Source organism: Rhinatrema bivittatum, chromosome 4, assembly GCF_901001135.1.
Source record: "Rhinatrema bivittatum chromosome 4, aRhiBiv1.1, whole genome shotgun sequence".
Lineage (NCBI taxonomy): Eukaryota > Metazoa > Chordata > Amphibia > Gymnophiona > Rhinatrematidae > Rhinatrema > Rhinatrema bivittatum.
The window spans coordinates 322,738,826-322,755,393 of NC_042618.1; the positions used below are offsets into that span (position 1 = coordinate 322,738,826).

At 49.2% G+C, this 16,568-nt stretch overlaps 1 protein-coding gene across 2 annotated transcripts in view; it reads right to left on the reverse strand.

Moving 5' to 3' along the window:
* Positions 1–2,388: 2,388 nt before the first annotated feature.
* LOC115090797 (cytochrome P450 2C3-like) overlaps positions 2,389–16,568 on the reverse strand; it is a 170,972-nt gene continuing 156,792 nt past the window's right edge. For both annotated transcript variants that reach the window (XM_029600308.1, XM_029600309.1), the window contains exons 7-9: positions 10,953–11,140; positions 5,107–5,248; positions 2,389–3,363 (exon numbers count right to left, since the gene is read on the reverse strand). In XM_029600308.1, coding sequence (XP_029456168.1) covers positions 3,185–3,363; positions 5,107–5,248; positions 10,953–11,140 — 509 coding nt within the window. In that variant the 3' untranslated portion in view covers positions 2,389–3,184. The remainder of the gene's footprint in view (positions 3,364–5,106; positions 5,249–10,952; positions 11,141–16,568) is intronic.

Sequence of the window (16,568 nt, forward strand, 5' to 3'; positions counted from 1 at the left end):
CCTGGCTAAAATTAAATTAACTACAACTCCTCACCCTCCTGACCCCCCCAAAACTTACCAAATCTCCCTGGTGGTCCAGCGGGGGGGTCCGGGAGCCATCTCCTGCACTCAAACCCTCGGCTGCCGGTATTCAAAATGGTGCCGATAGCCTTTGACCTACTATGTCACAGGGGCTACCGGTGCCATTGGTCAACCCCTGTCACATGGTAGGAGCAATGGATGGCCGGCGCATCTTGTACTCCTATCATGTGACAGGGGCTGACCAAAGGCACTGGTAGCCCCTGTGACATAGTAGGTCAAAGGCTATCGGCGCCATTTTGAATACCAGCAGCCGAGGGTTTGAGTGCAGGAGATAGCTCCTGGACCCCCTGCTGGACCACCAGGGAGTTTTCATACGTCTTGGGGGGGGGGTGTCAGGAGGGTGGGGGGTTTGTTTAAATTGGTTCCTTTAGGTGACCGAATAATTCGGCGAAGATTCATTGTATTCGTGGGGAATCGTGATACGTTCCACTTCCCCACAAATACAACGAATATGGCCCTATACGTTGTGGATTACCATTTCATAGGGAACGAATGCACACCCCTATTATCCGCTACTTTCCCAGTCCCTGCCGGCAAAACAGTTGTGCCTCTTCGCCTCCATGAGAGATTCCTCCAGTGGGCGCATGATTCCAAATTCGCCAGTCACCCAGGATGGGCGCGGACGTTTGCATTACTCCAGCGATTCTTCTGGTGGCCTACCATGGCCACGGATGCCAGGGCATATGTTGATTCCTGTAATATCTGTGCCCAGCAAAAACCCCCAGTTGGTTGGCCCTGGGGCCTCCTCCAGCCACTTTCTTCTCTGGAGGAACCGTGGACACACCTTTCCACAGATTTTATTGTGGACCTGCCGCTATCTAAAGGAAACACTGTTATATGGGTCATCATCGACAGGTTTTCTAAAATGGCCCATTTTGTTCCACTGCCTGGCCTACCTTCTGCTCCAGAGTTGGCGTGCCTTTTGTTTCTCCATGTATTCCGCTTGCATGGTTTACCCAAGGACATCGTCTTGCTCTGCGGGTAGTGTCAACTCCACCTTGGCTCAAGGGTCTGCCTCCTGCACAACAGGGCACAATAATCCTCTTTTGAAGGGTGGCTGCTGCCTGCTTTCGGAGCGCACAGCCGGGCTCTCGGGCACCGCTTACATCGTCCACTCCCAGGCACCGACCGAAAGCTAAAGCTCCGTCATGGCAGGAGCTTTTCTCCTCTCCCGCAGCCTCCTACCGTGAGGGCGAGACAGACAGGGTGGGAGCCTATCACAGGAGAGCCCTGCTGCAGGCCCGCCCTTTCCTGCTGCTGCGATTGGATGGCACAGGTCAAGGAGGTGGGGCACAGCACAGAAACTGTCAAGAGAAGACGGGGAGGGCAGGTGCTGGAGCGAGGTAGGAGGACGTGATCGGGCCCATCACAAAAACCGACGCCAAGATTATCAGTGTCAGTTTTCGTGGCTTTCCGCCGCTAAGGAAATCCGACACCGATAAACTCGGCATTGGTTTTTAGCAGTCACGAAAACCATGCTGGGTTTATCAGGGTCGGCTTTCCTTAGCGGCGGACAGCCACGAAAACCGATGCTGATAAACTCGGCATCGGGTTTTGTGATGGGCCAGATTGTCAGGTTTTTTTTCTTTTCTTTTCTTTTCTTTTTTTTTACTTTTTATTCTTTTTCCGATGTGCACATCTAGTAACGCTTGCTCCTGGCAGGCATTGGAGACGCACATTTTTCTTTTTGCATCAGGAGTGAATGCCTAATAGCCTCATTCACATGCATTTTTCCTGCGTCTAACTGCACGTTAACAGTGCGCTGGGCTCAGCGCACCATATTGCATCGGCCCCCTAAGCAGTCAGGTTTTCAGGATACCCGCAATGAATAGGCACGAGATAGATGTGCATGCACTGCTTCCATCATATTGAAATCTCTCTCATGCATATTCATTGTGGATATCCTAAAAACCTGTCTAGCTAGGTGTGCCCTAAGGACTGTGTTGAGAAGCACTGGCTTAGGACAAGCAAGTTGTTTGATGTTTTGCTTTTGTCTCACACAGTCTAGCTCCTGTTTTATTGTTATGTTGGCTTTTTTATTGTTTGCCTTTATGCTGGTATGATTGTACCCCGCCCCAAACTACTGGGCACAGCGTGGTTAACAAATATGTTAAATAAATAAAATAAAATAAATAGGTGCTGTTTGCAGTTCAACACACGTAGCTGATAGGTTCTTCATTGAATAACTGATGCATCATTCCTTTCCATTCACATAGTAAGACATTTCCTTGAATTTAAATCCAGTAGTTCCTGATTTCTTTGACACAGAATTGTGGTTGCTGTGTTAGTCCACTTAGATACATAGAATTAAGAGTCAAAGGGTGAAACCTTTTTATTGACTAACAATATATCTGTGACAAACTTTCGAGAGTTATCCTCTCTTCATCAGGCCAGTGAAGAAACAGCGCAATGACGTTTTGTTTAAATAGTACAGAGCCATCTATGTCTTAGGCTGTCTGTATATGTAGGGACCTTTGTTTTCAGTTTTGATTTTATTTTTCCTGGGATTTTCAGTGTTATAACAAAAATAATCTGTGGAAAAATGACTTTATTATAACAAATAGGGGAACAATCAGCGAAAAAGTCATTTTTCAACTGATTTTTTTTTTTCTTAAAGCATTGAAATTCCCATAAAAACAAACCTGAAAAAGGAAGGTTCCTATGCATATGTCATTACATTTTAATGATGGAAAGGGAATGGTGGGGAGAGAGAAGGTGAGGAGAAGGTAGAATTTCACTATTGAAATGACTGATATCTGATAATGGGTGAGAAGGCCGGTGTCCTGATTTCCTTTTCTGTTTGCAAAGTGTTTGCTGATTTGAAATGTTTTCTGTGCACCTACAGTTCCTTTTAAGTACCCTGATTATGAGGGAATGATCTTCCTTTGGGAAATGCTCATCTACTGAGCTGTCGTTCTTTTTTTCTCTGTAATGTTTTATGTTATGTCTATGAAGATTGAGTCTTGTCCTTCAGTTTTGCATCAATGTAGCATCCTACTTCACATTCCGTTTGCCTTCTCCCTTGCTCCCCTCTCCCTCCTCCTCCACAATCGCAAGAATCTCGAATAGAAGGCGCTGCACAGCTGGATCAGCTTCATCACAGTCACACTCTTTCTATGGCACAGACATTAAACGGCTTGAGGGAGCGGATTGCACCATCAACCAATTCAAGGCTGCTGCTTTCTCCTGCCGGGATCTCCAAGGTGAACCTCTGCAGCAGGGTGATGAAGAAGATGAAGAGCTCCATCCGGGCGAGGGACTCCCCGACGCAGACGCGCTTTCCTGAGAAAAGGAGGCCTGGTTAGTGCAGCCACTGCTTTTTGCAAGTCAAATAGGGGCACACTAGCCCAAAACATGGCATTTTGTGATATAAGCCCTCTAGAATATTAAATTAGATTCAGAACAGATCCAATCAGCTGAAGAACAGGACATTAATGCCATATTAGGTGGTCCCTGTATCATGGACTTCACTTTTAGAATTGGTGCATCACCTGCTCAATTTGGAGAGGAGAGAAACATGGGGCCTGGCTGATGGCTCTGTGGCAGTGCCGCCTGCTGCTGTGCAGGAGACCTGGGCTCAGTTCTCAAGCTCTACTTCAGCTCCATGTTTTGGGGATGCTGCTGAGGCAGTGTTCATAGCTCCAAGGAGAGATAAAGTATTTACAGTTCTGCTTTTAGAATAGATTTATCCTCCCAAGCAAAGTTCCCTGAAAGGTGCATACAACATACCACCAACTGCTGCAATTCGTGCTACTCAGTCCACACCGCTGTGCCACTGCCAGGCCCACTAACAGCCAGTAATCCCCCTTGGGGACGAGAGCTGAAAGAGGGCCTGGATCTCTCTCTCTCCTTCTGCCCTGGGAGAAGAAATTGAGGGAGCTTGCAACTCTGTACTATCTGCTCATCCCTCTGCTGCTACGGTTCTGCATGGTCTGTGCCGTCACCGCAAGCATTTTCAAAACTCACAGGTCGGCACTTCCTGGCTGCTGAGGTCATGAAGCATGAGATCAATGGCTTGGGAGTGCAGGCAAGCACTGTGAGCTTTGAAAATGCTTGCGGTGACGGCACAGACTATGAAGAACTGTAGCAGCAGAGGGATGGGCTTCTACCTCTTAGGAAAGGAGGTATTATAGTGGTGAAATACTAGGTGGACCTGGAGGGATAGGAGGAGGAGACAGAGAGAATGGAACCTGAGAGGCAAAAAGGAATTTAAAGCAGGAGGAAAAGAATGGATTGCAGGGATTGGAGCTGAAAAACATGGGAAAAGCTACAGCAGAGTGAGAGAAGAAGACAATGAAGGGAAGAGACAGAAGCTGAGAAAAGAAAGGAGAAGACAGGGAGCATGGATCCATGGTGGCAGCTGTATTGGGTGGCAGCACTATGGCAGAAACAGAACATGGTTTGGAGGGAGAGGGGCCTCCTCCAGATTGCACATTTTCAAAGTAATAAGCACTACAGTAGTGCATAAATGTGCGCGCGCACACACACACACACACAATTAGAAGAAACACTCCTTCTAAGTCTCCTTCCAGGGGTTGTTTCCACTTCACTGCTTGATCTGAACTTTTCACACCATGGGATGTTAACGATCTTAGGTGCCTCCATGAGACAGGGACAGCCATCTCAAGATTGTAAACAATTCCCATAAAAATGACAAACTCTCACCAGGGTACATTGTTTCCTGACAAAACTTTATCCACTAAACAGTCACAGCAGTTGGAAGGAATGGGCAACATGGGTGCCCGTCTGGGATGCCATTGCACCATGATAAAAATAAGCTCCAGCACAGCCACAGCCATGTCACTGGAGAAGGATCTCTTCCCCTGCAGACTGCATCATAGGAGAGGGGGATTTCCTATCCCCACCATGTGGGACACCGTTCACCCCAGTGACAGCCCTGCGTCATGTGAGGTGAGCAGTCCCGAGGTGCAGCATGGATTCAGTGACAGGGAAAGGTCTTCATCCCCATGTGCCAGCACAGCCCCTGCAGTGTCCACAGTACCAGAAACGATCTAACTGCTCTACCTGCACCAAATGGGATGTGGGCATCGTTCTTCTTAAATTTTCCATTCTCATCCAGGAATCGATTTGGGTTAAAGTGGTCGGTATCTTCCCAGTACCGCTTGTCATAGAGAGAGGAATGCAGAAATGGAATCACCTGAGTGCCCTACAGAAGAGACAAGAAACAAAATGGAGCATGAAAATGATTGTTTAACTTATTAATGAAAGTGAAGGTTTTATTTGCAATGATATTTTTCTCTTCAAATTCCCCAGCACTCCCAGAATAATGGTCACAGAAAGTTAATTCCATCAAAAGGCCAAGGGCTGGGGGCTGGGAGAAGTCTGGAAGCTTCAGCAAGTTACTCCTCTACTAGCCCTCTCCTTCCCTGCCTCCCAGTGCTTCAATGCACATTACCTCCAGAATGCCCCCAATCCCTGCCTCCCAGTGCTTCAATGCACATTACCTCAGGAATGCCCCAATCCCTGCCTCCCAGTGCTTCAATGCACATTACCTCCAGAATGCCCCAATCCCTGCCTCCCAGTGCTTCAATGCACATTACCTCCAGAATGCCCCCAGTCCCTGCCTCCCAGTGCTTCAATGCACATTACCTCCAGAATGCCCCCAATCCCTGCCTCCCAGTGCTTCAATGCACATTACCTTCAGAATGCCCCCAATCCCTGCCTCCCAGTGCTTCAATGCACATTACCTTCAGAATGCCCCCAATCCCTGCCTCCCAGTGCTTCAATGCACATTACCTCCAGAATGCCCCCAATCCCTGCCTCCCAGTGCTTCAATGCACATTACCTTCAGAATGCCCCCAATCCCTGCCTCCCAGTGCTTCAATGCACATTACCTCCAGAATGCCCCAATCCCTGCCTCCCAGTGCTTCAATGCACATTACCTCCAGAATGCCCCAATCCCTGCCTCCCAGTGCTTCAATGCACATTACCTCCAGAATGCCCCCAGTCCCTGCCTCCCAGTGCTTCAATGCACATTACCTCCAGAATGCCCCCAATCCCTGCCTCCCAGTGCTTCAATGCACATTACCTCCAGAATGCCCCAATCCCTGCCTCCCAGTGCTTCAATGCACATTACCTCCAGAATGCCCCCAGTCCCTGCCTCCCAGTGCTTCAATGCACATTACCTCCAGAATGCCCCCAATCCCTGCCTCCCAGTGCTTCAATGCACATTACCTCCAGAATGCCCCAATCCCTGCCTCCCAGTGCTTCAATGCACATTACCTCCAGAATGCCCCCAGTCCCTGCCTCCCAGTGCTTCAATGCACATTACCTCCAGAATGCCCCAATCCCTGCCTCCCAGTGCTTCAATGCACATTACCTCCAGAATGCCCCCAGTCCCTGCCTCCCAGTGCTTCAATGCACATTAGGGATGTGAATCGTGTCCTCGATCGTCTTAACGATCGATTTCGGCTGGGAGGGGGAGGGAATCGTATTGTTGCCGTTTGGGGGGGTAAAATATCGTGAAAAATCGTTAAAAATCGTTAAAAATCGAAAAATCGAAAAATTGAAAAACCGGCACATTAAAACCCCCTAAAACCCACCCCCGACCCTTTAAATTAAATCCCCCACCCTCCCGAACCCCCCCCCAAATAACTTAAATAACCTGCGGGTCCAGCAGCGGTCCGGAACGGCAGCGGTCCGGAACGGGCTCCTGCTCCTGAATCTTGTCGTCTTCAGCCGGCGCCATTTTCCAAAATGGCGCCGAAAAATGGCGGCGGCCATAGACAAAAAAGATTGGACGGCAGGAGGTCCTTCCGGACCCCCGCTGGACTTTTGGCAAGTCTCGTGGGGGTCAGGAGGCCCCCCACAAGCTGGCCAAAAGTTCCTGGAGGTCCAGCGGGGGTCAGGGAGCGATTTCCCGCCGCGAATCGTTTTCGTACGGAAAATGGCGCCGGCAGGAGATCGACTGCAGGAGGTCGTTCAGCGAGGGTTCCGGCGCCTCGCTGAACGACCTCCTGCAGTCGATCTCCTGCCGGCGCCATTTTCCGTACGGAAACGATTCGCGGCGGGAAATCGCTCCCTGACCCCCGCTGGACCTCCAGGAACTTTTGGCCAGCTTGTGGGGGGCCTCCTGACCCCCACGAGACTTGCCAAAAGTCCAGCGGGGGTCCGGAAGGACCTCCTGCCATCCAATCTTTTTCGTCTATGGCCGCCGCCATTTTTCGGCGCCATTTTGGAAAATGGCGCTGGCTGAAGACGACAAGATTCAGGAGCAGGAGCCCGTTCCGGACCGCTGCCGTTCCGGACCGCCGCTGGACCCGCAGGTTATTTAAGTTATTTGGGGGGGGGTTCGGGAGGGTGGGGGATTTAATTTAAAGGGTCGGGGGTGGGTTTTAGGGGGTTTTAGTGTGCCGGCTCACGATTCTAACGATTTATAACGATAAATCGTTAGAATCTGTATTGTATTGTGTTCCATAACGGTTTAAGACGATATTAAAATTATCGGACGATAATTTTAATCGTCCTAAAACGATTCACATCCCTAATGCACATTACCTCCAGAATGCCCCCAATCCCTGCCTCCCAGTGCTTCAATGCACATTACCTCCAGAATGCCCCCAATCCCTGCCTCCCAGTGCTTCAATGCACATTACCTCAGGAATGCCCCAATCCCTGCCTCCCAGTGCTTCAATGCACATTACCTCCAGAATGCCCCCAATCCCTGCCTCCCAGTGCTTCAATGCACATTACATCCAGAATGCCCCCAATCCCTGCCTCCCAGTGCTTCAATGCACATTACCTCCAGAATGCCCCCAGTCCCTGCCTCCCAGTGCTTCAATGCACATTACCTCCAGAATGCCCCCAATCCCTGCCTCCCAGTGCTTCAATGCACATTATCTCAGGAATGCCCCAATCCCTGCCTCCCAGTGCTTCAATGCACATTACCTCCAGAATGCCCCCAATCCCTGCCTCCCAGTGCTTCAATGCACATTACATCCAGAATGCCCCCAATCCCTGCCTCTCAGTGCTTCAATGCACATTACCTCAGGAATGCCCCAATCCCTGCCTCCCAGTGCTTCAATGCACATTACCTCCAGAATGCCCCAATCCTTGCCTCCCAGTGCTTCAATGCACATTACCTTCAGAATGCCCCAATCCCTGCCTCCCAGAGCTTCAATGCACATTACTTCAGGAATGCCCCAATCCCTGCCTCCCAGTGCTTCAATGCACATTACCCGGACCCCCGCTGGATGTTTGGCAAGTCTTGTGGGGGTCAGGAGGCCCCCCCAAGCTGGCCAAAAGACCCTGGAGGTCCAAGGGGGGTCCCGGAGCGACCTCCTGCACTCCGGCCGTCAGATGCCAGTACTCAAAATGGCGCCGATAGCCTTTGCCCATACTATGTCACAGGTGCTACCGGTGCCTTTGGTCAGCCCCGTCACATGGTAGGAGCACAAGATGGCGCCGATGACCATGTGACAGGGGCTGACCAATGGCACCAGTAGCCCCTGTGACAAAGGCTATCGGCGCCATGATGAAACCGGCACCGAGGGTGTGAGAGTGCAGGGGATGGCTCCTGGACTCACTGCTGGACCACCAGGGAGTTTTGGTAAGTCTTGGGGGGGGGGGGGGGTCAGGAGGGTGGGGGTTGTAGTTAATTTTAATTTTAGCTGGGGCACGAATAGAAATCGCTGTATTAACGCATCGGGGCGCCGAATGCAACATATCTGCTCCCCGACGAATCCGAATCACGAATGCAACGTATGGCATCCCTCTGCACATCCCTAGGAATTGGAGAAAAGAAGGAATTCTGTGTAAATACAAAGCTTCCAGTACTTGCCAGGTACTTTTGGCCTGGATAGGCCGCTGTTGCAAACAGGATGCTGGGCTTGATAGACCCTTGGTCTGACCCAGTATGGCAATTTCTTATGTTCTTATGTTAGAAGTAGAGACTTTGCTAAAGAAGTGCAGTCACATGTTTATTTTATATCTTTCTTCTTTGACTTATAATTTATTGATGAATTAAGAAGTGAATTGAAGCTGCAAATATTATTCATTCATCTAATCAACTATCAGTAAAGAAGCTGGAAACCACCATTCTTCTCAGCATGTGTTTATTGGATGCAGAGACAGTGTTAATTAATTGTGTTTTGAACAAAGGATGGGGAAGGCCTGATACGCTTTGTCCCCATAATGGGACTCAGAAGTTAAGCTACCTGGTGGAGGTAAAGTGAGAGAGACATTGAGGAGTGTTATGCAGAAAGGGTCCATCTCTTAATTTTTCCTTTTCTATGTGCCCCTGGATGCAAATTGAATGATCCATCCAGCCTAGGGGGTTACATGTTACTCTGCATTTTTTTTAGCATTAAATGATAGCTGTCAGTCTCTAGTCTCTAATCCTCGAGCTTCCTTCAGCCAGGAAGGTGTAGAAAAGATGAGGAGGGATCTAGCAAAGCTTTTAATCCGTTGTAGTCACATCTCATATCTTCTCCATAAGAGAGGATATGAGACATGAATACAATGGATTAAAAGTTTTCTATATACACCTTTTTCATACCATAAGAGGACTATATTCAGCTGCTATCTGGCTGAGAAAGTTAGCCAGATAAACATATCTGGCTAATCTTGCTGGGATATCAAGCAGCAGGGCCACACCGCTGAATATACCTGGCTATCTAGAAGGTAGCCAGATAAGTTTATCTGACTAACTTTAGACCTTCTGAATAGGAGACCTAACTTAGCCTGATAAGTAGCCAGGCAACGGAATGCCCATCCCTCTCACTACGTAGCCGGATAAATAGTTAAGTGGTGGCTGTTGAATGCAGTTGAATATTCAAACAGCACCACTTAGCCAGAAAAGTCAGAACTTATCCAGTTAAGTGGCACTGAATATTGCCTTCATAGTTCCTACTCTTTATCATAGCTACAAGTTCATACATGCAATGAAGTAAAACCAGGACTGGATGGACCTGTCTTGAAAACATGAAGCCAATTGCTAATGCTTTTCCCAGATACCCCGGTACCTCCAGTCCAGAGTTGTCAGAGCAGTTTTTATTGTCCAGTGACCACTTGTTGCGGGACATTGCAATTTTCCATTTTTAAAGATGTACTAGAATTTATTAGGGATGTGCAGACAAAAAGTTTATGTTCATAAGTCGAAAGGGGGGGGGGGGTCAATTTCGGTCAATATGGACATATGTAGAATTCCATAAATTGAGTCTATGTCCATACGTGCACCGATTCCCTAAATAAAAATTTAAACCCCTCACCCTCCTTAATCCCCCCCCAAGACTTACCAAAACTCCCTGGTGGTCCAGCGGAGAGTCAGGACGCTATTTCTGTATTCCTTTGCGAGGAGCACGTGACGTCGGCGTCACGTGATTCCCCGCGCGTTCACTCCGGGACCCTCGTTGGACACAACCGGAACTTTTGGCCAGCTTGGGGGGGTCACCCAAGCTGGCCAAAAGTTCCGGTTGTGTCCAACGAGGGTCCCGGAGCGAACGTGCGGGGAATCACGTGACGTCGGCGTCACTCAGACGTGACGCCGACGTCACGTGCTCCTCGCAAAGGAATACAGAAATGGCGTCCTGACTCTCCGCTGGACCACCAGGGAGTTTTGCTAAGTCTTGGGGGGGGATTAAGGAGGGTGAGGGGTTTAAATTTTTATTTAGGATCAACAATCGCGATTTCCAACGTATTCAACATAGCTATGTTGAATAAGTTGGAAATACGATCGTTTTCGCCTCATCACTTTTTTAAGTTAAAAAAAAAAATTACGTTGCCTTTTACATATGCGTTCAAAACGAATGCACACCCCTAGAATTTATTATCCAATCCAGCTGATGGGAGAGAGCTATTAGAGCAGAAGATATCGGTTCTTACTGAACACTGTCCTGCATTCGACCTCTTACCTTGGGTATTGTGTAGCCCCTGAAGTTGATATCATGGAGCGCAACATGTGCAAGACCAATGGTACTAATACTGGCAAACCTCTGCACCTCATGAAGGAAGGCATCGGTGTAGGGCAGCCGGGCACGGTCCTCCATAGAGGGACATTTACCAGGTCCCAAAACGGAGTCAATTTCTTTTTGCACTTTCTCTGGAAAACATACAAAAAGTACAATTGTTTATGTTCTTGGTAAAACTGAGCTGAATTACAGGGCTGCTTTCTCAGAAATCCATTTTACATTCCTTAGCGCTATTAACATTAGTCGTATCCTTAGGATTCCTCCATGGGGAACTTTGAAGGCTTCTTTTTTTTTTGGAGACTTTACTCACATAAAACCCTGATTTATGTGCACAAATCGCAGTTTGAAAATCAACCTGGGGGGGGGGGGGGGGGAGGAATCTGCATCTAAAAGTATGTGGGAAAACTCGATTTCATGTGTACATTTTACCACACTTCAGGTAGGCATTCCAGGGGGGCAGAGATCAGGAGGGGAAAGGATTTCCACACACACTTTTAAAAGTTTGAAAGCATGCATGTAAATCCACACACACCGAGTCACACCTGCTCAGGAACCTCTGCTTGGGAACACCTATGACTGTGCATGTAAGTCCATGCACATACCCAACAAAGCCAATGATATACAAAGCGGACATCTGTGCCTAATTTCCCTTTTTACCCGCAGACTTTAGCTCTATGTGGGCAAATGTTGTTGTTTTTTTTTCCAGTTTAGCCTTTCTTGCGAAATGTGTTCCTGTCTGAAGAATTCTAGAAAGTCGTTCATCACGCATGAGAAAGCAAAGTGGGAAACAAAGTACTGCATGGGGTCAGAGAGAGGAGTCGATACAAACATGATTGATACAATGGGAAGAACCTCAGGGGCGTCCCCCTGAGATGATGTCACGCTGCCCGGATATTTAAGCCTACCTCTTTTGCTAGCTAATTGAGTTAGCAACGACTCGGATACTGCGGATGGGATTCGCTCTCCGTACCAAAGCTATGCCACTCCAGCGTTCTCGGGAACTCTTACTGCTAACAGAGTACCAGCTCCTCGGGGGCCTCTTCTATTTTCTTTTAGGTGCTAATAGGAATCGGTACTCGCTAGAGATGTGAATTTTTTTTCGTGCGGCCCGATCGGGGTTTTTTTTATCGGCTGCGCCTGAGCCGATAAACAAAAAACCCACCCCAACCCTTTAAAACAGCTTCCTTAGCTTCCCCCACCCTCCCGACCGCCCAAAAAACTTTTGAAAATTATCTGGTGGTTCAGTGGGGGTCCCAGGAGCAATCTCCCTCTCTCAGGCCATCGGCTAACACTAATAAAAATGATGCCGATGGCCCTTTTCCCTCACCATGTGACAGGGTATCCATGCCATTGGCCGGCCCCTGTCACATGGTAGGAGCACTGGATGGCCTGCGCCATTTTTAAAGATGGCGCCGGCCGTCATTACTCCTACTATATTTTCAATCATCAGAAAAACGATTCACATCCCTAGTACTCGCTCCTCGAGGGCCCATGTTCCCTGAGTCACTGCCTGCATCTATCATCTTCTCTACTTGGAAGACTTCACTAACAGAATCCATCTGTGAGTACAACTACCATCTACTCCACAGTACTGTTTCTCTGGAACCAGGTACTCGCTCCTCAAGGGCCTGCCCTCTGTTCCAGTGCCAGACCTCTCGTCTTGTGGAACCGCTGTGTGAGAACTATACCACGGAGTCTCCCTATCTCAGAGCTTCATTTATTCTACCTGGGACTCTGTATATTTCTCATTGTGTACTCATGTGCGCCAGGCCTATTTTATAATGGCCCGGCGATACGCGTAACGCCCCAGGACACGTCTAAGTCCTGGGGCTTTACTAAAGGGGCCACTGTGTCGGAGGACTGCGTGCCGGCAGGATGCACCCCCTTGCGTGCACTACTGTGCACTACTTGCGTGCACTACTCTCAGTCTCTTTCCACTACAGCACAGCCAAGCAGAGGATCCGCTGTTCCAGCGTCCTGTGGGATATTCGCCCAGCCGGGCTCAACATCTACTACTCACTACTGCCACCTCTGGTGGTTTCCAAAACTGTTTAAATAAAGATTCAATCTGTGTTTGTGTGTCCAGAGCCTAGCCTGACACCGTGGTCCCTCACGGGACTGCCCCCCATGGGCATGGTCAGCTGCCACAGTGTCCATGTATCCACCCAAACACCATTAATCATAACAGATTGCTAACTCCATGGATCCCCCGTGGAGGGGAGGTCCGCCGCCTCGACCGGCTCGCCCCGGACGCACGCAGCACCAGTGCGAGGCCCTGTGGCCCACCCCTTCGACGATATCACTTCCAGTGGCGGTAAGGGGTTTAAAAATAGGCGCCCTACCTCCAGGCGGTCCTCTCTGCCTGCCTCGTGATCGGCACCGGCCCTGCTCCCTCCCTCCACCACGATCGGCGAAGACCCATCGGGGTCCGTGGAGGGGAGGTCCGCCGCCTCGACCCGCTCACCCCGGACGCATGCAGCACCAGCACGAGGCCCTGTGGCCCACCCCTTTGACGACGTCACTTCCAGCAGCGGTAAGGGTTTTAAAAACAGGCGTCCTACCTCCAGGCGCCGAGCGCCGGGCGTTGCGTGCCGAAGGAGCGCGACTAAGGGGCCAGCCCCTTAGTGCACCCCTTCGTGTGTCCCCTTGTGCTCCAACAAGCTTCCAGCCTTTCCTGTTTAGACCTATATCACAGCATTTGCCCTATCAGCAAACCATTGTCTCCAGACCAAAGACAGCCAATACACTGTGACACTGGTTTTTACCTCCAGCAACTCTTGAAGTGACTCATTAAGGCTTGCACGCTCAGCTCACCCCGCCCTGAGTCCTCTGTGGAGAGGAAGCTACTTCAGCTAGCCTGTAATTTTGCTGCTCCACTTTGCATCATTCCCACTGTGTTATTTTACTGTATTTTTCGTATTCTTTCCACAGGGTTACTGGCTGCACCTATCCTAGCCTTTCACTGCACCACTGTTGCTTCCTCCCCTCAGCTCCCCCTTCCTCTCCTCACCACATTTTACCTAGTTACCCCCCCCCCCCCGTGCTCCCATCCATTCATCCCCCCTTCACCCCCACCCCAATCAAACAACAATGTACCCCATCCCTCACATCCACCGGCCCCCTCTCTTGTTTACCCCCTTCCTTTATCCACCATCCATCCCCCGTACACAAATCCCTAATCCCCATCCTCACCACTCCCCTGACACAACTCCTAGGCCTCACCACCCTCTCCATAATTCTAATCAACGCTCAATCCCTCGTCAAAAAGACACCTATCCTCAGTGATCTCCTTATCGATTGCAAACCAGACCTTTGTGCGGTTACCGAGACATGGCTCAAAAACACAGACACGGTTCTCATCAACCAACTCCCCACCTCCGCTTACGAGATTTTCTCCATTCCCAGACCACAAAAAAGAGGAGGAGGTCTCCTCCTAGCAGCTAAGAAACATCTAAAACTCAAACTCATCACATAGCCTCCCCACCCAAGCTAGAAATAGGCATCTTCAAATCCCCTGACCTGCAAATCTGTCTAATCTACTCCCCTCCCTACTCTCCTGGAGTCTAACCTCTCACCCCTCATAGAATTTATAGTTGACTCGATCAGCACTGATATTCCCACCATCTTACTTGGAGATTTTAATCTCCACGTAGACTCCTCACCCCCCTCCCCGTCATGCCAAACTCTCATCAAATCCCTCCAAGCCTTAGAATTCCATCAAATTATAACATCTCCCACACACAAAGCTGGTCACACTCTGGACCTCATGTTCATCAACTCTGATGTCCACACTAACACCACTCCATCCTGTACCCTTGTACCCTGGTCCGACCATTACCTAATAGAAGTCCTCCTTTCTACCAATGCCCCCCCCCCCCCCACCAAACTATGCCCACAGCTCCACAATAATTTCCAGAAAATCCTGCCCCAGCGAGGAACTAGCTGCTGCATTATCCTCCTCCCTATCTAACCTTGTCTGCACCAACCCTGATTCAGCTCTAGCTTCCTGGAATAGCCTCACAGGAGACATAGCGAACAAACTGTGTCCACTCTCCAAACGAGTTTTAAGTACTACCGCCAAACTTGAAAAACCATGGTACTCATCGGAGCTCAAAACTCTAAAAACCAGTCTCAGACAAAAAGAGAGAAGATGGCGAAAGGACCTGACCCCCCAGCTCTCCTCCATCTTCAAATCAGCGCTACACAGCTATAGAATCACCACCCTAAAACATAAAAGAGATTTCTTTGCCAAGAAAATCCACGATTACAGATTTAACCCTAAAGCACTCCTCTCCTACGTCTCAAGCCTTACCAAATCCACCCCCCCCCCCTCTATTTCTGACTCCGACGCAGCTTCCAGATGCGAAGAACTCACCACCTACTTCCAGAGTAAAATTACCAACCTCCTTTCAAGATTCTCCGCATCCCCTGACCCATCCTGTCCCTCTCCCCCCCAAACTCCCTACACCCCCCCTAACCCGCCTTGACTGTCCTTGACCTCACCTCATCTAAAAAAATCGAAAACATCCTTAAAAAACTCAAACCTGCCTCCCACCCCAGCAAAACCATTCCCCCTAAAGCCCTCCTGGCAGTCCCTAATGCCATAGCCCGAGCAATAGCAGACATCATCAACTGCTCACTCTCCCATGGAACTGTCCCAGACACTCTCAAATATGCTGTGGTTAAACCCCTCTTAAAGAAGCCTTCCTTAGACCCAAAAAATCCCTCTAATTTCTGTCCGATATCCAACCTCCCTTTTATTGCCAAACTAATGGAAAAAGTTGTCAATGCACAACTCATGGATTACATTGAAAACCATGCAATCCTCCATGTCTCCCAGTTTGGTTTCCAGAAACACTTCAATACCGAATCGCTCTTCCTCACTCTAACTGACCACTTCCTCAAGGGCTTGGGCCAAGGCCACAGCTACCTCCTTGCCCTTCTCGATATCTCCACGGCTTTCGATACCATCAGCCACAATCACCTCATTATTCGACTAGAAAGTATCGGCATCACAGGCCTAGCCCTTGCCTGGTTCAGATCCTACCTCTCGAACAGGAATTTCTCTGTAAAAATCGGTGAAACTATATCCACCCCACGCCCCCTGCAACAAGGAGTCCCCAACAAGGAGGTTCATCGCTATACTCCACCCTCTTTAACATCTATCTTGTACCACTTTGCCAGCTCCTGTCCGAACTCAAACTCAAATTCTATCTTTATGCTGATGATGTTCAGATCATAATCCCCATTCAAAGTTCCATCTCTGATGCCTTAAAGCACTGGGAAAATTGCCTCGCCGTCATCAACTCTCTCCTTACCAACCTCCATCTAGCACTCAATGCCAAAAAGACAGAGATCCTACTTATCTCCCCACATTCCCCCCTCCCCCCCACCACTTGCCAATGATCCCAAGATTAACATCGCCACAGCCCAACCTTTCGTAAGGGATCTTGGAGTCCTCCTCGATCAACAATTATGCATGAAGAATTATATCAACTCCATAATCAAAGAAGGCTTTTTCAAACTCAACGTCCTAAAAAAACTTAAACCCTTGCTATA